We start from the raw sequence: 22,529 nt of genomic DNA, 5'->3' as shown, positions 1-22,529 counted from the left end.
ATATGTATCCAATAAAAATAAATTAAAATGGTCCCACTATTTTACCTGGTACTTACAGTGCTCTTTCCTGTCAATTTAGGCACTGTACTTCTTTTTCAATTGCTTATACTCAGTAATACTTGAATATTTTACCAATGAACAGGAGTGTTCATTACAGCAGTATTTTTAATAGTATGAGATTGAAAGTATACGTACATCAGTAGAAAAAAGTGTTTTAGTGTTTATAGTGTTTCACACTATGAAAACTGTAGAGACAAGGGTAAATATGTACATAAAAGGTACATATGACACTAAAGGATGGCCATAACATATTGTTGAGGAAAAAAAAAAAAAGTTGAAGAATAAGGACAACATGCTCCCATGTATAGTCATTCTGGGAAGAACAGGAGGATACACATGAAATCGTTAGCAAAGGCCTCTATTATGAAATAAGGCAGTATGAACTTCCTAGGAAAAACAAGTTGTTTTTGTAATTAAAGATAATTAAAAAGAAGGAGTTATGAAGGGGGAAAACCTAAAATACGTTTAAAACTGCTTTATCTCTTGGAAAACTCACTTATCCAAATATAATTAGTCCTTTTGCCTTTGTTATTCAAATAAATTTTATCAGAACTGAACGAAAATACTGGTGGATTTGGGGGTGACAAGGAGTCAAGTACTAGGATTTCCTTCAGAATCTTTATCTCATCAAGAACACCTTGCAAATTAATCTCAAATGCTGGTCTGTATATTTTATGAGAAATGGGCATCACTCCAAATTTTTGCATAATCCTGAAAGTCAGCCAACAGATATGTAATTACCTGGGAAATTCAAATGGGAAGCAAAACCTTCCATCTTAAGCACTAATGAAGTTTAAGGGAACAGCTACCCTTTTCAACAAACATCTCAGACTCACGAAGCAGAAAATCTAGAAGATTGAATTTTCTCTTTTTGAGACTCTCTTCCATTACCAAGAGAAAACTCAGGGAGCTGTAAGTAAAGCTGAACATACTTGAAAAACCCCCTTTTCAATAGATGATTTTCAGGAGTTCCTACATGCTCAAAGGATGTGGGGTTGCAAGGAAAACATATTGCTCGGTAAGGGGTGGAAAGAGGAAGTGGCCTTAAATAAATAACACGAGGCATTGTAGCCACCTAAGTACCTGCTTTGTCTAGAAAACAGCCTGTTGTTTTCATTTGTCATCACTGGACCTCATTTGGCATCAGGAAGCTAGGCCTCAGCCGCCACCTGGTGACGCTGATGACGCGCGATGAGTCCCAGCTGCCACAACTAGAAAGGCTGAGCCGTCTCCTTTAAGAAGCTGACTCACGTGGATGCTGTGTTGTGTGCCCTCAGCTGGGAGAGGGGTGGATCCTCAGTCTCACCACATTGGCCACTTCGGGAGAGGGGGCAGAGTTAACCTCTTTGATTGGCTATACGAGTCCGAGGCGTTGGATCGGGGGCGGGGCGAGCTGCAGTGACCCAGCCCTGGGTCTGCGGCTTCTGGGAGGGGCGGGCCCCCAAGCGCAGAGAAGCGGGAGTGGGGGAGGGTGAGCCAGAGAAGAGGCGGGGCCCAGGGGAAGGGGCAGGGTACCAGAGAGAGGGGCGGGGCCTAGAAATGAAGGGAGTTCTGGGCCAACCGGGAGAGCCTGCCTCAGGGGGGGCGGAGTTACACCGGGTGATTGACGCTGAGGCCCAACCAGGGAGAGGCGGGGCCAAGGCCTGCCTAAACCTGGAGACTCGGGTGGCTGAGGGGCTTCGTCCCAGCTGAAGAGCAAAGAGCCGCTGGCAGCGCGGATCTCACCGCCGCTCAGGGTGAGTGCGGCGGCGGGGACTGAGCTTGGGGCCTGAAGACTCCTTCCAAGCCTGGAGGCTTCGAAACCCTCGGGGAGCGGCCCCGGGGCGGGGGCCGAGGCAGGAAGTGCCTCTTCCTTGCTTTGCTTCTCCTGGGGTCCCAACGCGGCAACCCCGTCCCCTCGGGCAGGGCCCCTGCGCGGGGCTGCGGGGCGGGCGGAACCATTCCTCTTTGTGAGGCCCAGGCGCCTCCGCCTCCGTCGGCCCGCCCCCGCCGCGCAGCTGGGTGACCGGCGAGACTACAACAGCCGCGACCCCTCCGCGCGCCCGCACCCCTAGCCTGCCAGGCCGTGGGAGCTTAACGCCGCGCCCTCCGCGGGTCCGGCTCAGAGGCCCGCACGCGCCGCCAGGCTCCCTCACCCCTCCGCGGACGGTGTGCCCCGCGACTCCCTCCCCCCCACCGCCTCGGCCGCCCCGCCCCCACCGGGCCGCCGTGCCCGCCGCAGCGTCGGGGGCGCGCCCGGGCTCCGCGCCGGGGTCGGCCCTGCGGGCCTGCGCTCCGGGCCACCTCACACCCCGCCCGACGTGGAGGCTGAGCTCAGAACTGAGTTGTCCCGGCCATGGTGACGCTGCGGCGCGTCCCGGCCGGGGAAGCGCCCTTCGCTCGACCCGTGGGGCATTGCCCGCGTCGGGCGGGGTTGGCGCTTGCCTTGTGCCCCGCGTGGTGAGCGCCCGCCTCCCCTGCCCCGCTGGTCCCTGGGCGTGGGGTGACTGCTGGGCAGCCTGCCGGTGCTGCAGGCCCCGAGAGCCCGCGCCCGCCCAGCTGTTCGGCCTGTGTTTGTTGTGCCGGAGGAGGCCCCGCCACCGCCGCGCTCGCCGCCCTGCGCCTCCGGATTCGCTGGCGGGTGTCACGTGGCCGCGATCAGCTGGGCCGGCTGGCGGTGGGGGCCGACAGGTCTCCTGCTGCAGCCGGCCGAGCCCACCGGGAGTAGAGTCGCAGGGTCAGCGTCCTTCCTGCCTTCGCTGGTGCGAGGCTAGACGTCCTCCTGCATCCCCCTTTTTTTCTGCACTTCTGCGCGGGTAGGTAGGACAAACGAGTATTAACACCAGCGGGAGTGGGAAACTAAAATACTACAAAGACCTATTTAATCCTGACACCGACTAATCCTTTCAAGGGAGAGTCAGGGAAGGTGTACAGCTCATTTATTTTTAAATTTTTTCTGTTTACAGAGCTGTATTGGTAATTCGAGGATTTTTATACCAGGTCTCCTTGACAGATGGAAAACCTGAAGTAACCTCGGGTTAAACTTGTGTTTTTGGAAAGTTAGTAGACTTACTGGTGAAGTAGCTTGGGGAATAGGATGTATGCATTTGCATAGCAACATATGTAAGGTTGCAGCTGCATATCAACAAAGAGAAAGCAAAAGGTACGCAGTATTTCCAGGATACATACTTGTACCAGATGTGAAATGCCTTGGTGGCTTTTTTTTTTTTTTCCCCGAAAAGTTTATTGCGTAGTTGTACTGGATTAGGCAAAAAGGAAATTACAAAAAACTTGGTCTTAGTACTCAAAGCTTGCAGTTTACTAAAAAGTCACAGACAAATGAAATTGAGTAAACGATACAGAGTTAAATATTAGTAAAATGTGAAATGGACATTATGAGAGTTCAAAAATAGAGCTGTGAGAAATGAGGAGGAGGAAATAAGGAAGTAAGCAGCATTCTGAAGAGGATTGGTATTGATTAGTCCTAGGAATTGAAGAGGCTTTGAATTGCAACTGGGCAGACGGGCTTGAAATAAAAATGGGCCTGGAGCATTTACAACTAGTAGCTAAATGGAGCTATGAAATTTGACACACAAAATTTTCCAAATAGCCCTATTTTATCTTGGTATGTATTGGAATACTAGGTAATTGTACACTCTTTGGAAGGAACTGTCTACCTTTTTTACACCTCATCATATCAAATACAGACTTATAAAATAATTTTTATCTCTAGCAACCATCTTATCTCTATAAAAGGGACAAGATGAAATCTCAATTATTTATACAGGAAAAGTGAGTAAATTGAGATTAACAGTAACTTTTCCAAACAAAGTTCATCCTGGTGCAGTGGCATAATCCTGTAGTCCCAGCTACTTGAGAGACTGAGGCCAGGGCATCAGTCTAATTGATTGGACTGGAGTATAATTTAACTGTCTGGTTTCCTTGAGCCTACAAGTTCTGAGAACAGTTTGGGTAGCATAGTGAGACCTTTTTCTGTTCCCTATTGAAGTATAAGGAAAAAAGAAGCAGGTTTAGTAACAAAAAGTAAAAAGAAATATGGGCAAGAATTGTGTTGAAAGAAGAAATAAAACTTTCTTCTACTCTCAAATAGTCTATGAAACATGAAGATAGGCCTAAATATATTCATAAGATGTGAAGATAACCCTGTTTGTGACCAGAAAATCATTTTAGGTTTTATAGTTACTCAATAGTTATGTAAATCCATATTAATTTCCCTGGTAGTCCTGTGGTAATATGTGTGTAAGGTGGGAACTAAACCTTGGTTAGATATGAATGTTCTATTTGACACCTGAATCAGGAAACCAGACAGTTAAGTTATACTCCAGTCCAATCAATTAGAAGCTTTTTGTATGGCATCTCAACAAATGAGAGATGAGTTTTTCTTGCCAGGAGGTTTTTGGGGAGATTACCAACTCCGATTGTTTGCTGACTCATGACTTGCTGAGTTACATGACTGGTTTTATTTTCTAAAGATGATTAAGCAGTATTATAGAAATATAGTAAACTTGGAAATTGCTTAACAAAACAACCACCCACCCCCACCAGAAAAAGCAATTTTAGGAGGGAAGAACAAAAACATGCTTAGTAATTACTGTCAAATGAGACTGATCCCACAAGCAGGACATCATTTGACACAGCAAAGTAAACTGATCCAGTATTTGCAAGAGGATAACATGGCTTTCTTGTGTCACTGAAACCTTGGCTTGATAAATATTTTGTACAAAAATTAGAAGACTGATTTTATGGTTTTAAACTATTTTTCCATGTAACTTTTCAATAGAATTTAATCACAAATCAGTATGAAAATGATGGAATTGAAGTAGGATTAAATGTTTACTATAGTAATTAACCTAGCACTGTTAGAAGTTTTTTGGGTTTTATTTTTTTAAAGAAAAGACTGAAAAATCAGATAGACAAACACACTTCCTCATGATTCCATTTTATCAGGATAATTGCAAAAGAGAATGGAAGAAGCATTATTTCTTTAACCCTTTCTGTACTAGACTGACTCTCATGAGGTTCCTTGCTGCAGAGTATTCTAGTTGCCTTTGTCTCCTCTTCTGATGCCTTGGAAAACCCCCTCTGGCCTGTCCAGTTGTGGAGTTTGGTGGAGCGTGTTCCTTGGAAATATCCCCAGGGGTTAATTTCTTTACTAAAGAAAGGTCTGTGAACTGGGTGTTTTTCCATCAGAAAGTCCTGTGAGATGCGTATAGGTACCTATTGTTCTCCCTGGTATTTTTAGAGCTGGGAAGTCATGCCTTCTTTGACTAATTCCATTTGCCAGTGTTGAAATCAAACTGGATTATTAATTATAGGGAGAGCAGGTACCTATTTTAAGACCTAGAATTGTGACACCAAGAATTTGAGATGCTTCAGAAGGTTTCTAGCTTTTCTCCTATTGGTAATTTGTATTATCATTGTGTAATTAATAGAAGGTGAAGCTACTTACTTATTGCTGTTTCATATTCTTTCTAAGCCCCTCATCTGTGATAGTGGGAAGTTGGAATGGGATATGTTAAGAGGTGATCTAAGTTTTACTGACCTTTATTTAGCATTTACTGTGTGCCAGTCACTGTTCTTACGATATGGTATCTCCATTTAATTCACATCACTCAAAGATAGATATTGTTATCTCTCATTTTATAGATGAGGTAGCAGAGGGTAATTTGCCCAGGGTTGACAAACTATTGAGGAGGAGAGCTGAGATGAACCCAGGGAGTCTGATTCCAGAGTTCAAGTACCTAGGCTGTAATAAGTTGGGGGGGGGGAGGGTAGAGAGAGAAGTAGCAACAGCTGGGTGTACATTCTCTATTTGTATAATCTTTATGTAGTTGATCTGCAACTAGCTGAACTGGTTACAGAAAGTTAAGGATTTTAGTTAGAAATCCATGAAGAAAAGAGGGGTGGGATTAAAATAATCTTGTCAGATATTCCAGTTGATCCTTGAACCTGACTCCTGGCCAAGTTTCCGATTTTCTGAGAAAGACTGCTGTCTAAATAAAAAGTTCTTTCACTATCAATATGTTTTTTAAGCAGGGTGCAGTTGTTCTTCTAAGGAGTGAGGTAGTGAATATTTTGAATTTTGTAATCCACAGCTACTTAGACGGTTATTGTAGTGCGAAGGCAGCCAAGTATAAACAAATGGGTGTGGCTTTAATCCAAAAAAGCTTTATCTTTGGCTGCTGATATTTTCTTTTACTTTCTATTTTGTTTTGTTTTGTTTTTATACCAGGGATTGAACCCAGAGGCACTTTACCACTGAGCCACATCCCCAGCTCTTTATTTTTTGTTTTGAGGCAGGGTCTTGCTAATTTGCTGAGGCTGGCTTTGAACTTGTGTTCCTCCTGCCTCAGCCTCTTACAGGTGTCCACCACCATGCTCAGCTGATATTTGAATTTCATATAATGTTCATGTGTCACAAAATAACTCTTGATGTTTCTTTTTTCACCCATTTAAAAGTATAAAGTACATTTTTAATCAGTGGGCTGTTAAAGAGGTGGTGACCTACTTTTGTCCCACAGGCCTTAGTTTACTGACCCTTACTTTTAAGGAAGATACTTAGCAATGAGCCAGACTAAAAACAAGACATCATGCTTCATTTGTTAGTGTGTGTGTATGTATGAAACCATATATTTTTTAGAAAATTGCTTTATTGATCTGGAAACATTAGGAAAGTATATAATCTGTCAGGTCCAGTTTTTAAATTAATGCATTTCCAAAGTCTTTGTCTTTCATAGATTCCTGAAAGATAAATCTTTTTTTTGTCATACAAATTCTATAATTTTAAAGAATTATTTAAAAAGGTAGAGATCCTAAAATCTGATCTCCTTCTAAAATAGAAATTGGAAGTTCCTGTATCAAAGTGTGCTATTTGGAGGGAGAAGAAATTGAAAATAATTATGGAAACCTGGTCTATGAATTTCACTTATGTTTTCATCCTGGCCCATGGTTCAGGTATTTTAAACTAATAATGAGCCCCCAGTTAAACAACCAAGTTTGGTACTTTTTTTATTTCAGCCATTTTAGGATTTTTTACTCTGGAACTATGAAAAATGAGTACCAAAGAGACCTTATTTAAAATTATCTGGGAAAGGTTGCCATAAACCTGGAAATTCAACACTGAAAGGTAACAGAGTATGCATTGTATTACTGTGAGACCCAGTAAGGTGCTTCAGATTCAACAGAGGACATTGGTCATCTGTGAAAGCTGTTGGGTTTGGTTTTTTTTTTTTTTTTTTTTTTTTGTACTACAGATGGAACCCATGGGCACTTTACCACTGAGCCACAACCCCAGCCCTTTTTATTTTTTGAGACAGGGTATTATTGCTAAGTTACCGAGGGTTTCAGCTGAGTTACTGAAGCTGGTCTCCCAGTTTGTTCTCCTGCTGCCCCTCAGCCTCCTGAGTTACTGGAATTACAGGTGCACCAACCTCACCCAGCAGTAGTCATTCTTTTTTTTTTTTTTAAGTTGGCACCTTTATTTTATTCATTTATATGTGGTGCTAAGAATCGAACTCAGTGCCTCCCTCATTCGAGGCAGGTGCTCTGCCACCAAGCCACAACCCCAGTAGTCATTCTTAATATGTTTTAGAACTGTGATTGAAGAGATTTGAGATTCCACTAAATTAAAGCAAGTGATTAGCATACCTGGGAACTATTTTGGATGTAAAAATAATCACAGGAAGCAGGTCGGTGGTTGCTGGGGAGGGGTGTGTCAGGAATTGACTGTAGACAACTTTGTGGGAACTTTGTGGAGGGATGTAAATATTTTAAGGGCAGTTTGTGGTGGTGTCATACAACTTTATAAATTTACTAAAAATTATTGAATTGTATGCTTATGGTTTGAGAATTTTATTGGATATAATAAATATTCCTTAATACAGATGTTTGGGGTTTTTTTTTGTTTGTTTGTTTGTTTTTTTGGTGGGGTTAGGGATCAAACCTAGGGCCTCTTGCAAGACTGCTAACACCATTCACAAGGGCTTTGCCCTCATGAACTAACCATCTTCAGATATCATCACATTGGTGCTTAGATTTCAACATACAGATTTTGCAGAAACATAAACATTCAGGATATAGCAGTGGCATCCTAATCGATGTCAACTTCTTGAGAGTTTGAATAGTATGAGTCAGAACTGGTTGATTTGTAACCCTGCAAGGCTAAGGCCTACTGCCTAGAACCTAATGACGGTGCAGAGGCTCTTCTACTGCCTAAAGACTTTTGTTGCAAGGCATATTTTTCTTACTTCAGCTGGATTCCATGGCATTCTAGCTTTTTTTTTTTTTTTTTGCAAATAAAATTACATTTTACAGTTTTAAATACATATATAGTACTCTATAAATGGCAAGCAACCACAACTAGGAATAGTGTAACATAAGGTTCTTCCCAGATATTTTTGGTCTTGGTAATGAATCATATAATTGAATTCAGTAAAAATAGACTAAATTTAAAACAGAAAAAACAAGGCGTATTAAATCTATTTACCCCCAGTACCAGATGGTCACAGCTGTACTGTAATTTTGAGCCAAAGATAGAATGGTGTAGGTAGAAGGTATAGGGAGAATTCTTTTGAAGTTCAGGACATTTTCCACAATAGTGTTATTTCCCATAGTCAGCCCAGAAACTTAGTACTGCATTATGGTTGAAATAAGGTACAATATGAATATGTTAATAAAAGTGTGAAGGAAATTTAGCTTTAAAATCACAAGTCCCAGAAACTCTAGCTAGAGACTGACTGCACAAATACTATAAAGTTTAAGGACTATATCATTAACAGTTGAGCCTCAAAACCTTGCTTTTGATTCCTTTCTGTTAATGATCAATATTAAGAAACATGATCAAAGTCAGCTCACAGGTTTGTTGATTGCTCTGTTTGTACTGAGAGTCATGAATTCATGTGTTGATACAAGGACCAAACAGGTGAACTCACTATATAAAGCAGAATGGAGAATGAGCAGCAGGGGATCTCTGGGGACAGTTACTGCTCCAGTGTAGTCAGTGTTTCTAGAGGAGGTAACTGTGGGGACACCCCATGTTGTTAACCCCATGGTTAAAAAGAACCAGAGGTATAGGCTCTTTTCTCAAATCTTAAATATCAGGACACCATTTTTTTAAAATTAAGAACAAAAACTTGAGTGGCCCAAATAAAATGTGTCTGTTTTGTTCACTGCTGTATTCTTGGGCTACCAAATGAGTTTGTTAAGGCCTCTGACTTAACAAATGTGTTCTTAAGTGTCTGGAAAAAGTAATGCTAGAATCTTGAAAGGCTATAAAGATGGGCAATGAGTATTACTACCTTTTGTTGCCAATTTTGCACAAGTGTTTTTAGAAAATTAAATACACCTTAATTCTGGTTGTTGTTTTCCTATGGTGCTTAACCACTGGCTATATCCCCCAGCCCTTTTTATATTTAGGGACAGGGTCTCACTGAGTTGCTTAGGACCTCAGCCTCCCAAGCTGCTGGATTTCAGGCACACCCACCTGTTTTTGTGACTCCTGTTCATATACTGGTTATCCTTTTACTAGCTGTTTTTTAAATGTTCTAAGCTTGGAGTAATTATATTCACTATTTTTTATTCCTTATTAAACTTCCATATCCTAGTGATTAAGGGAAGTGATAATGTTTATGACAGTGACACTTCTGATGACAGGACTGCCTAGTGACTGAGGAAATTGATCTAAGAAGGAATGGAGTTTGCTTTTTCAATTTATGATTGTTCTCAAACTTACGATGACAGTGGCTTCTTAGAAATATTTTCTGAATTTTTTTCACCCATAGGGGCTGCTGTATTGGCTGTGCCTGTCCTTTTAAAGATATATATTATTAAATATTTAAAACACAGAATTAATTCCCCTGTTTTAGTTGGCTTTCTCACTGCTGTGACTAAAAGATTTGACCAGAACAATTTTAAAAGAGGAAGAGTTTGTGTGAGGGCTCATGGTTTCAGAGGTCTTAGTCCACAGAAGGCTGGCTCCAATCCGCAGGGCTGGAGGTGAGGCTGAACATCATGGCAGGAGAGGGTGGCAGAGGGAAGCGGCTTACATCATGGTATCAGGAAGCAGAGAGACTTCACTTTCCAGGTACAAAATATATACCCCTTAGCCACACCCCAATTCCCACCTCCTCCAGCCACACTCTACCGCTTTAATTAATCTCATCAGGGATTAATTCACTGGATTGGGTTAAGACTCTTACAACCCAATCATTTCTCCTCTGAACTTTCCTGCATTGTCTCACATCCAAATAACATCCCCTAACTTTTGAAATATTGAAGTTTGATTTTCCTAGTTTCAGAATTTTGTTTCAAAGTTTTATCTATTGAGTGTTTCAGCACTTTTGGGATTTATTGAATAAGTAAGATTTCTTAAGTATAAGCAAGTTGTGTGATAATAGGAAAGAAAGCTTCTCTTACCTCCTTTTAACTTTTTTCCTCTTATTGCACTAGCCTCAGGCCTGGCCTTGACCATTGTGGGTGCCCTTTTTGGGGGAGACCCAGGAAAGCAGTGAAAGAGGTTTGTCTTTGAGTGGGGCGAAGCACTCCAGCTGGTTTTCTGTGTTTAACAGCTGTGTCACCTTTGGCCCATCAATAACCTTTTTAGACTTGCTGTGGGTAATCTGTGAAGTGGGGGTGGTAACAATCTCCCAGAGTTCTGACAGTTTCGAAATAAGTAACTAATACAGTGTTCCTAGACTGTAGACAGAGACTTAACTGAAGTTAGTGCCATCCCTCCTGTAAGGTTAGGATGTACCCAGTGACCACAGACCCATGCACCTTATGCTCTCAAACCAGACTCTCCTTCTTGTCTTTCAGTTGCCCTTTTTCTATTCTTACCCAATCACCACACTCAGGCTCCACAAGTCTTTTCTCAAATTACACATGCTTAGAATGTATACTTAACTCCTTTGCTGGACTTTTTTCTCACCTCTATCAGTGCTTTATAATCATTCATTTTCCAAAATTCCCACTTAGTTCTTTTTTTCCCCTTACACCAACCAGAAGAGAAGTGATACCATTCCTTGGCCTTGCTTCAGCAAGTTTACTTCCTTAGCCCTCTGCTTTGAAAATGTTCTAAGCCTGTTTGTTTAGTGTGTGAACTTTGGATCCTTTTGTTTGGGGTCAGCTGTTGCACACAGCAAGCACAAGGCAGATACTACATAGATATAAATGGTTGTTCTCCATGATACCCCCAAATAATAACATGTTTTATTATAATGCATTTCTCATTCTTTCCCATTTGTTCCTAGGTTATTTAGAACTTCAGCTATCAAAATGGGCAGAATTTTCCTTGATCATATTGGTGGTACCCGACTGTTTTCTTGTGCAAACTGTGACACGATCCTGACTAACCGCTCGGAACTCATTTCCACTCGGTTCACAGGTGCCACCGGTAGAGCATTTCTTTTTAACAAGGTTGGTGAAAAAAGTTTAATTCCAGAATGCACTCAGTGCATATCTCTGATAGCAACACCAGAATACCCACTCAGAACTTACAGATTTAGAATGAGTGCTGCAATGTATAGAAATTATTGCTTATTGACTTATTTCTCATGGGACTTCAGGGAGACGTTACTAGAATAAGATTTTTAACCTTGAAAGTTAAAAGAATGTGTTATAGGAAAGGTAGTCTTCATTTCTTCTGGAAGTGTGCAGTGTAAGAATTCAGTAGTGATTTCTACACAGACTAAGGAAGAAGGAGCCAAGATGCTCACTTTCATCCCCCACATATCACTGCTGTATCCATGCCATGCTAAATTGTCATGGCTTGGCAGTGAAACTGAACAAGGATCATCTAACCAGCTCCTTTTGCTCTAACTCATACTCACCAGTCCTCCTGATTATGATTTGGTTTGTCACATAGGCCTGTGAACAGTAAAAGCTTTTCCTGATTTGCAAATGTATCCAATCTGCCTACCTCTGAAATTACTGATTTGATCAGTTAATATGATTCCAATACTTCCACAGTGGACACTCTAAAGTGTTCCATGTAGAAAGCTGCTTTTCTCTTAGAGAATGGATAATGTGTTAACATATTTTGGTACAGAGCAGGTGTTGACACACTGTGGCAGGCCCATTTGCCTGTTTTGTAAAATTTAATGGAACACAACATGCTTGTTTTTAAATATGTCTTGCTATTTTCATGCTATAATACCAGAGTTAAATAGTTTACTATATGATCCTTTAGAGAAAAGTGAAATGTAAAGTATTGGGTCTGCAGAATCATTGTATCTTAGAACTCAACTTCATCGTGTTCATTGTCTTTGAGCTCACTTGGAAACTGTATTGCAGTTTACGGTTTCCTCTGTCCTAGCCCATTTGCATATAAAATATATATTTGGAAATAAATTTGACAAACTTATGGCATGTCCTTGGTGTAATAGTTTCTTTTACATTGATTGTCTTAATTTGCACTCATTGACTATCTATTGGTAACATTTAGATCCAAACCTGCATTTCATGGCTCTAATTCCAGGACTTTCTTCACTTTGACACAGAAATGTAACTAACATGTAAAAATCGTGTGACTTGGGCAAGTGCAGCAGTGCTTGATTGCTATTAGGTGTTCAGTGCACTGCAGTTTCCATATGTTCACCTATCGGCAACTTGTAGAACTAGGCAAGTTGTGTTGTAGATTTGACTAAAGTAACAACTTCTGTTTTCTGAAATTGCTGTTATTGCACCAACCATAATATATGGGATTCTTATTTGGCAAATAACTTACAAGTCTTTGCAATTTTGTTTTTACATGTTTCTTAGGTAGTTAACCTACAGTACAGTGAAGTTCAAGATCGGGTCATGCTCACTGGCCGCCATATGGTTCGGGATGTGAGCTGCAAAAACTGCAATAGCAAACTGGGATGGATCTATGAGTTTGCCACTGAAGACAGCCAGCGTTATAAGGAAGGCCGTGTGATCCTGGAACGTGCTCTAGTTCGAGAGAGTGAGGGCTTTGAGGAGCACGTACCATCCGATAACTCTTGAAGAAAAAGAGAGAAATCCATCTTTTCCCAGGTCTCCTTCACTGAAAACAAAAATCTACTTACATACACTGTCACCTTAGCATCAGAGTCGGATTCATGAACTGCGGAACAAGAGGTTGTGAGAATCCAAGATGGAACCTTTCTTTCTTTCTTTCTTTCTTTTTTTTTTTTTTTAAATTTTGTATTTTCCATCCAACAGCAGTGTGTAGAGAGAATATTATGCAGTTGCTGTTTTTTTTTTTTCCTATGTTTACATCTTGAGGCAGAAGAGTCTCTGCAGCTATATGGTGGGCTATGTGAGGAAAAAAATCTGGGCTATTAGAGTGAAAAAAGTGTGTTTTATGTAAACTTTGAATGGAGAATATGTCAAAGAGCATGGTTTTTAAACTTATTTGGGCTTCATTTTAAAACTTTTTTTTTTTTTAAACCCAGTTATTTCACTTGATTTGCTAGCTTCAGAGAAGAGATCCGAATCTGTGCCCAGCGCTAAAGGCTCAGTGTTAGCATGGCTTGTGCTGGCCCGTGTGCCATATTCTTGTTGGAGATGAACCGTAGCACCAGAGCCCATTCTTCCTTGTCAGTCTTGACCCAAAGATGTCACCATTCCTAGTTACTTGTCACCACATAACTGGTGTTGATTGGAAACTTTCTCTGAAATGGGGCAGAACTGCTTGGTTGTCTTTTTCCATGTAACTTAAGCATAGTAATATAAATAAAGTAATAGTTGGATGTTTTTGGTCCTGTGTTGCTTTTAAAAAACCTTATAAAAGAACAGAGTATTTGATAAGTAATTTTCATAGTAGTTAAGTGTTTCATCTCTTAAGCTAAATGGACTACCTATAAGATATTTGTATAAATGAAAGCATACTGTTTAAACCCACGGTATTGCATTTAGAAACAGTTGAACAGAATGTCAATGTGCATCCATGCAGAAAGCATTTAATCTGCATCTGTTTTAAAAGGAGGGGGAAATGAAGCAGCTCATCTAAAAATACTGCTTTACAGAACATTTCAGCCTTTCCCTCTTCAGCTGTGCATTGATTTCGACAAGTCTATAGAACCTGCTAGTTTCATCAAAGGACTAGATCTCCATTAGCATTATTTTTTCAGATCTTCCCTTAGAAGTTGGGCTATTGAAATCAAAACTGCCCTTGAGTAGAAAGGGATCAGATATGACTCAGGGTGTTCTGTTAGCCCAGAATGTATGACATTACTAAATATTAAAATGTTTCTTTATCCAAACTACTAGATATTCTGATATTCATTTGTAAGACTAAATGACAGTAAATTGGCTAATTATTCAAATGAATGAATGGATGTTTGCATGCTCAGTTTCTAGGTCTTTGGAAAGGAAATTTACCTCAAATTGTGAAATCTTTTTTGTCATTAAGAGTAGAAGTGACTTCAGAGTACAGTTAAATTCCTCTTACTTGCCTTTGGGCTCTTGTTAGAGGCATAGGTATCTGATGAAGTAGGTATAGTTATATTGCTGCATTTGAACTAAGTGGTTATACATACATTCTCTGTCTTCTCTTCAACATGAATTAAGTCTTCAAGCATTAAGAAACAGCATTTCTTCCCATTGGTTTCCATTCTGGCCTTTGATGATATGCAGATTCTTAGTAGCATGCCTTACCTACAGCACTATGTGCTTTTGCTGTCAAAATAAAGTATATTTTGTCTTGCATTGGTGCAATACTGCTACTTATTTTCCACTAATTCTGTCTACTGATCAACTTGATTCTTGTCTCTGAACACGTACTTCATGCTTTTGAGTAGTTATCACTCTTTGCTTGGCAGTGTGACACTTTAGTTAACTGCCTAATTTATACCTGATGACATTGAATTTGCCAGTTTAACTTCTCTGAGATCATTTTGCCTTAGACACTGACAACTACGGTTTAGTATATATGAAAAAAATTAATTTGTTGGTCTGTGTCTAAATAAATGTCATATTGCTAGGTTTTTAGGTGACTGGAAGCAATGAGACTTCCTTTTAAAAACTTCATTTGCAAAAAATAGAATATCCAATCAGATTGGATTGCTTATAGGAAATCAAATGTTCACTTAAAAACAATGACTTAAGATGGATAAATAACAATTAAACTGCCTTTAAGGAGTGGAAAAGTCTAGAAAAGAGGCATCTCATTTTTTAAAATAACAAAATCTAAAGACCTGCCCTCAGTGTTGACTAACTTACTGGCTTTGTGACTGGGAAGTCAACTTCTAAACCTTAGTTCCCTCATATATGAATGTGAAGATATGCCCTAAAATTTGTATTAGAACTGAGTGAAATACAGCTCCAAAACCCTGTTGAGAAGTATGATGCAACATATGGAATGACTTCTTAGTAACCCTGAACAACTCTACACAGTTAAATTTTCTTCTAAGTCGGGAGTGACCAGAATGCTTTCTGGATTTGACAAGCACTGCTAAACCTTTGAGCTAAATTAGTGCAAGAAGTCAGGCAGTTTATGACACATTGCCATCTTAACCTTTGCCTTTAAGGAATCCTTCATAACCTGCTACAACACGTATTTCACATTGCTTTCAAAATCTAGTTCCTGTACTTCTATGGATATCATGGAACCGTAGGAAGAAAGTGAAAGGTTCATTGAACACAACCTCAATGGTAAAATAAGCCACCATCTTTTCCCTAACACGGTAAGTTAGAAGAAGCCTATAAGAATTTTCACTGCTAACTACTGACTGTACTTGCTTTTCAAACCGGTGTTCTTTCTCCTGTTTGTCTCAGCCAACTTACACTACCACCATAATATGAGGATCCTGAGAGAAATGGTTTATATACCACATCATCTCATTTTAATCCTCTTCTGGTTAACCCTAAAAATAGCAGTCATCTTTTGTCCCTGACTTAAAATAAGGCAAATTCCACCTAGTAACAACAACAACAAAAAACTGTTCAGAGAAAATTTAAGAAGCCAACTTTGAAAAAGGTATTTGTGTCCCCGGGGACTGACCTGAAGTTTTTAGGGAACAACGGCAGTTTGAAAAATCCTATGGGTGTGCCCCTGAGTCAGGAGATTGGCTTTGACCCTTCTCCAGAATTCCTCTGCCACCAATTATTGAGCCACTATGATGTGAGCTGTCAGCCTCTGGCTACACCTCAGCTCGCTCACTACTGATCGCCTTGCCCTTACTAAGAACTTGAAAATCCCTGAGTTTTCTGTCTCCAGCTAAGTCATCTCCTTTCCCCTGGGTTCTGAGCCAGTTGGAAGGGGCTCTAAGGCATTTCTGAAACCCGCCAGTCACTGCCGGAAGGAATGAAAGTATTCTCATTTCCTTTCCTGAATGAATCTCAGGTCCTGTGTTAGACTCCTTAGGGTAATGACAGCTGTCTTCAAAGATTGAGAGGGCTAATTTTTAGGAGGTTAATAATAAGCATTCAAGTCCTGCTGAAGTTTACACTGAAGGAAAAAAATGGATTTCAATAATAGAAAATCGGCTGGAACCCATGCTACTACAGGAGCACCAGTAGATGGCATGAGAGAGCACCAGCCTGACCTGACCAGTCTTGAATAACACTGGGGCAAGTCTGTTCTTGTTCCTGTTGGTCCACCATCAGGGAGTGCCCACAGCTGAAGGGAGGGACTATTTTACAGCAATGGTGAGGAGTCACCCACTGAGGGTGAAATGAAATACGGGATCCAATGTTAGCAAACTATCAAGTGCTATACAAATACTAGTACTATTGCCACTTTTTATGATATTCAGGTTTGGTTTGGTTTTCTGCCATGTTTTAGTAGCAAATGATTTAGCTTATAAAACTTAAAAAATTCTTTTGTCAAAAACTTTTTAAATGTTGGCTTTCGTTTGTTTTGATAACATCCACCAGAGGTCACAAAATTGAACCTCACAATGTGACTTTGAAGATAATCTCTTAAAACCACATTTCCTCAATTTTAAGGAAAATGATTCCTGGAGAATGAATCAAGTCCTGAAATACATTCTTACAACTCAAATGCGGTTTAGCAAGTTTCTTAACCAGTAGTCTAAGGTCTGGTTGCTATAAAATATTTACTTGTTCCAAGTTATCCACTCACAGTACGGAGGGCCTATTCTAGGCAGCGTGCTAATTTCAACACCTTGCACCCTCTAACCATCAGCCTGATGAATATTTACAAAGCCCAATAAAATATGGGCTTCCTGCTCTGCTACAGGAGTGAATGGCATTCAGTGTAGGGGGGGCATAAGCTCATGAAGCAGAATAAAAGGTCCTTGTTATTCCAGCAATTGATTAATTTTCTGAGTTAGAAAAGAGGAAACCTTCCAGATGAAATGAAAATAAATCGTCTTCCCAAGTGCAATGGATTCTGAAATTAGATTAGCCATACATTCTAAAACAAGCTTCATCTGTCTCCCAGAAGCAAATATAAACGAGCATTTTCAAGGCACACGACAGGAACACTGACTGACTAACCTCGGACAGTCTGATCAAAGCAGAGGACTTCCTGACTGATGGCAAAGAGCCTAGGCTTGGCCGCCTTTGCACAGCAGACATCCCAGGTAAGTGGCTGTTTAAGTTGGACGCAGGAAGATGAAAGGTGAAGGTGAAGGAATAGAAAGTTCATAGTAGTTCACATTTAGATGTCTGATCTGCAATTGCAAACTTCAATGCCACCAGCTGCCAGACTAAGGAAGTGGCCTGTGGCAAACAGCAGTGGCTGCCCAGGGAACAGGAGAGCACAACCCAGTGAAAGACAGTCACATTTAATCAAAAAACCAAAAGATCTGACCAAACAAGTTACAGACTTCAGTTTACAGCCCTCCTCTGATCTAACCTCTCATTTAAAATAATTGAAAACTAAGGACAGAAGTGATAAAGTTCTTGTGAGCCACAGGTTGCGGTGTTCAGCACAACAAAGAGCAAGGGTGCTAAACGCCTTGGCCACGTAGTGACCGTTCCAACACAATCCGAGACACACTGGATGGAAGATGTCCCCAGCGGTGGCGTGCCCTGCTGAATCCCACCTCTGATGCTGGCTGTGCACCTGGGTGGGCTTCTAAACCTTTCTCTGCCTCATCTCTAAAAATGGGGAGAATAGTCGTCCCAAATTGGTAGGCTGGTTGTCAGGGTTAGATGACTTAGTGGGTGTGAAGTGCTTAGACCAGGGACTGGCCCAGAACTATGATCGTTCTCACAGATGAGGATGGGCCTTACAGGTCAAGGTCACAGCTTTACTAGAGGTCAAGGGTGTGCCTGTGCCTGTGGTATGAACTCCTTTCAGACATCCAGATCCGAAAGTCTGACCACATAAGCCCAGTATCTGCCATGACCAGACTCGAAGACAAACAAAATGGGCGACTGCAGAGAGGCCAGGACCAGGTGCCCACAGGTTTTTCCAATTCTCAGGAGGAGCGCAGGCTTCTCAAAAAGTAAGTGCAAGGAGGAAGGAACAGTTCACTTCAGCATAAGAACCAGCTGGAAGGTGTGTTGAAACAGGTTGCTGGCTGCATATCCGTGTGATTCAGCAGGCCTGGGGTGGGGCCTTAGGAGTCACGTTTCTGAAAGTAGGTGATCCAGGAGCCAGACTGGAAGAACCACTGACCTACCTTTTCCCCCCAATTCTCAATCCTTTGGGTTTGGCATTATCTCCTTTTGTGTGTGTGTGGAGGAAACCAAGGCCAGAGAACGTGACAGGCTTAACCAATATCACACCACTTGGAAGGAATAAATGAGTTTTTTAGTCAAACTGGTCTGATTCTGAAGCCTGTGCTTTTTCTATCTCACCATGAGGCATGGGCATTTGTTCTGTGCCAGAGGAACAAAGATAGTTAGCTTTCTGTCGCTGTGACAAAATACCATAGATAACTTAAAAGGAGGAAAGATTTATTTTGGCTCACAATTTCAGAGGCTTCAGTCCATGATCACTTGGCCATCTTGCTTTGAGCCTGTGGTGAGGCAGAACATCATGGCAGGGGGTACATTTGGTGGAGGAGAGTGCCCACCTCATGGTGGTCAAGAAGCAGAGAAAGAGGGGCCTTGGCCCCAATATCCCCTTCAAGGGCACACCCCTGATGACCTAATCTGACCTAATTTCCTTCTCCAAGTCCTCACCTGCAGGAAGTTCCATCACATCCCACTACAGAATGGCAACCAAGCCTCCAACACATGGTCTTTGGGGAAATTTAAGAGCTGGACCCACAGTCAGCATCTGTGTGGTGGGCAGGTGTATACAGGTGGAGGGATGAGAGGGGAGCCTTCCCCAGAGAAGGTCATCTACCAGTTTGCCAGCTGCCCTACCTCTGTATACACAGCTGCCAAGTCTGACCTGTCATGTCCCTGACACAGCCAGCTTTGGCTCCTGCCTCCCATCTGCTCCCAGATGGGAGGCAGGAGCCAAAGCTTTAGCCTTACTAACTCCTTGCCATCCCCTGAAGTGACATTCTGTCCCCAACATGCTCTGATGCATTGTTTTCCCTCTGACTAGAATAGCCACCCACTTCTTTACCAGGAATTCTCCTACTTGCAACCTCAGCTGCTCTGATCGCCCATCTCTCATGTCCCCCAGTGTGGGTGACATACTCCTCCTATTCAAAGCACTTGTGTGCATTGTTCTATAATTATCCATTTAGTGATCTATTTCTCCTTCTATTCTAAATTTCTAATCTTCATTGACTTTTATTTATAAGTCGCTGAGAATAATTATAATATCCAGTACAGAGTGGGGCAGTGATTCTAAAGCTTGTCTGCACCCAGGGAACTTTTCAAAATTCCAACACCAGGCCACTCCAGACCATACAGTTTTGGATTTTTGAAGTATTCCAGATTTTTGGATTAGGGATGCTCAGTTGATAAATTCTACGTAAATGTTCCAAAATCCAAAAATAACTGAAATTTAAAACATGTCTGCTTATCCCCAGCATTTCAGATAAAGTGTACCCAACCTGAACTATATACTGAATGACTTATAAACAACAAACACTCATTTATCACAGTTCTGGTGGCTGGAAAATCCAAGGTCAAGACACCTGCCTGTTTGGTGTCTGGAGTGAGGGACTGCTTTTTTGTAGCGGCACCTCGCTATGTCCTCACATGTTAAAAGTGATAACCCTGACCAATCCCATTAGTGAGGGCTCCACCTTTCTAACCTAATCACCTCCTAAAGGTCTCACCTCCTAAAGGTCTCACCTCCTAATACCATCACCTTGGTGATTAAGTTTCAACACAAATTTGGGAAAGGACACAAACATCCAGATCATAGCACAAACCAAATTTTGGAACATATAAATCACGCACGATAACTATTTTTTATTTCAACATTTTCATTTGTTGCACAGCACTAATTAACTAATACAAAGCTAAGAGGGGAAAAAAATAGGCTAATTCCCTCTCATGAGAAAAAGCATTGGCATTTCCTTCTTCAGATCCACGCAGTCTAGTGTGTGGACAGCAGGGGGAGCCATTGGCCCACTTTTCTGATCTAGCTGTGCAGGCATTTTCCTCACTAAAGCAGTGAATGCAGCCAGGTCATGCCAGGGGAAAGGTCAGACCAGCCAGGAAACAGGCCAGCCACCTCAGGGCCCTGCTCCTAGTGGGTGTGCTGATGGTGGTTGCTGCAGGCAGACAGTTTGTATCTCACACTAGGGTTGGGGGACCCTCGTCAGACCCTGACAACACTGGGTGTCCCACATGCAGGCCCAGACCCAGCTGCAAGGAGTAAGGGGCTGGTGTGGTCAGCAGGGGCTGCCCCAGCATTAGAGGTGCTGTACAGCACAGAACCACTCCCAAGGACAGCCAGCCAGTCAGTCTGAGAGGACCCCACAGAGGGCTGGAGAAAGTACAGAAGCCGTTCCTCCTGGGGCAGGGGTGGGAGAAGTCAGCCAGTCAGCAGGGCACATCTCTCACTTTCTGTGTCCTCCAGGAAGAGCAGAGAGCCCTGGGGGTACTCTTCTCCTGGAATTCAGATCTAGGGTTTCAGAGGGCTTGAAGCTTCATCTTCCCAGCCCAGAAAAGGTGGCACTTTGCAGGGGAAGGAGGAAAGGGACAGAACACTTTGTTTACCCTTCCTCATTCCTCATTGGTGTATGGGGCTGGGGATGGGAGGCCATCAGAAGGGGTGAGAGGGTAAAGGTCAGTGTATCTTAGGCAGTCCTGAGAGTCCTGTCTTGACCGCCGGCCAGGGAAGGAGCCCTACCTGCTCCCTGGGCCATGAAGCTGCGTGGGAAGCAGCGCCTCCTCAAGGAGGCTCGTGGAAATGCAGAGAACGCACAGAGTTTCCTAATGTGCTTTGCTTATGCATTCCTTCACTGTAATGCATGCATATGTACTATTATAAATTACTTTTTATTTCTTTATATTGCAGGGAATTACCTTCATTTATTAGAAATTATGCATATAATAGATTTAGATTATGGATTTCAGCATTGAAACATACTTATTATAAAATGGGAGCCTTAGGTCTAGACGTGCAAAGAACCACAACTGTTGAGGGGTGAATTTGGCCCCTGCTCACCCCTTGGCAACCCAGATCCATAGTATCTTGCTTCTTTGGATCCAAAATAGTGTCATCATTATCATTATAGAGCTCTGATTGAAAAAGGTATAAGGAGCGCTTTAGCCTTGGATGGGGTGCATATCCCAAACCTGTCCTTGATTCAGTCCCATGGTTAGGGTGCTGCGATGGCTGATGGCTGTCCTTGGGTCTACTGCGTGTGCTTCTTTCCCTGGTTCTAATAACAATCTTTCAAGGTAGGCACCTCTACTCCACAGTGAAATAACTGCAGCTCAGAGAATTTCCATGCCTTGTTCCCCAACAGCTCAACTGGTGTTGGAAGAGATGATCCTATTAGACTCTGAAGACCAAGCTTAACACACCATGCCCCAGTGCTTCAAAGAGCAAGCCTGACCCAGTTGGTGACAAGTCTGATTCCAGAGTTATTGTCACAAATGATCCCAAAGTGTCCTGCTGTGGATCCCTTGGTCCCTTCCCAGATCTCAGTTCTAGCAGTGAGGTAAAATCCCATTCCTGGGAGATCTGTGTCAGAGACCAAACCAGCTCTGTGAACCCAGCGAGTTGATTCCCCTCTCCAGATATGACCTGCTGTTATAGAGAAAAGGGTGTTTTAGTATTTGATGGGTTAATCCATGTTGATTTCTCTTGTTTTCACAATTTCCTTGCTGCATAGCAAGGATTCAGTGTACTTCAACGGGTTTATTATCTGCAAAGACCATAAAAGTAAATAGATAAAAGAAACAGTGCTATAAGAATATTTGTATTCAAGGAACAATGATTAAGCACCTAGTGCATGTAAGGCACTGTGCTAAGAGCTGGGAGGACTCTCCAGAAAATGAGCCCAGAGCACCCGTTGGGCACTTGTCTTTGTCTCCCACTTTAAGGAGCACAGTGTGAAGTGGAGACAGGGCCTTCTAACTGGATAGGGTGTATCAGATCTGTCACACTCCAGGCAATGCTACATCATTATTCAGGTATAAAAGCACAGGCTTGTGTAAATTGAGAGGTGTTT

The 22,529-nt window shown here is 42.0% G+C and overlaps 1 protein-coding gene across 2 annotated transcripts; it reads left to right on the top strand.

Moving 5' to 3' along the window:
- The first annotated feature begins 1,665 nt into the window (after positions 1 to 1,665).
- Positions 1,666 to 13,769, top strand: Ypel5 (yippee like 5). Of its 2 annotated transcripts, none has more exons than XM_047523191.1 (3): positions 1,666 to 1,796; positions 11,307 to 11,472; positions 12,817 to 13,769. In XM_047523191.1, the coding sequence occupies exons 2-3, from the start codon at positions 11,332 to 11,334 to the stop codon at positions 13,039 to 13,041; spliced, it is 366 nt and encodes a 121-aa protein (XP_047379147.1). In that variant the 5' UTR covers positions 1,666 to 1,796; positions 11,307 to 11,331; the 3' UTR covers positions 13,042 to 13,769. The 2 variants fall into 2 exon arrangements, with proteins under 2 accessions (XP_047379147.1, XP_047379146.1); XM_047523190.1 differs by lacking the exon at positions 1,666 to 1,796 and adding an exon at positions 2,333 to 2,855.
- Positions 13,770 to 22,529: the final 8,760 nt, after the last annotated feature.

The sequence above is a fragment of the Sciurus carolinensis genome, chromosome 13 (genome assembly GCF_902686445.1).
Source record: "Sciurus carolinensis chromosome 13, mSciCar1.2, whole genome shotgun sequence".
NCBI classification, from domain to species: Eukaryota; Metazoa; Chordata; class Mammalia; order Rodentia; family Sciuridae; genus Sciurus; species Sciurus carolinensis.
The sequence above is the reverse complement of the archived record's forward strand: the minus strand, read 5'-3'. Positions and strand labels throughout refer to the sequence as shown.

What these genes read in the sequence shown, in the direction of transcription:
- Ypel5 (XM_047523191.1), top strand. Translation starts at nt 11,332, where the DNA reads ATGGGCAGAATTTTCCTTGATCATATTGGTGGTACCCGACTGTTTTCT. An exon ending in GAGCATTTCTTTTTAACAAG is followed by an intron (nt 11,473 to 12,816) that starts GTTGGTGAAAAA and finishes CATGTTTCTTAG; the next exon opens with GTAGTTAACCTACAGTACAG.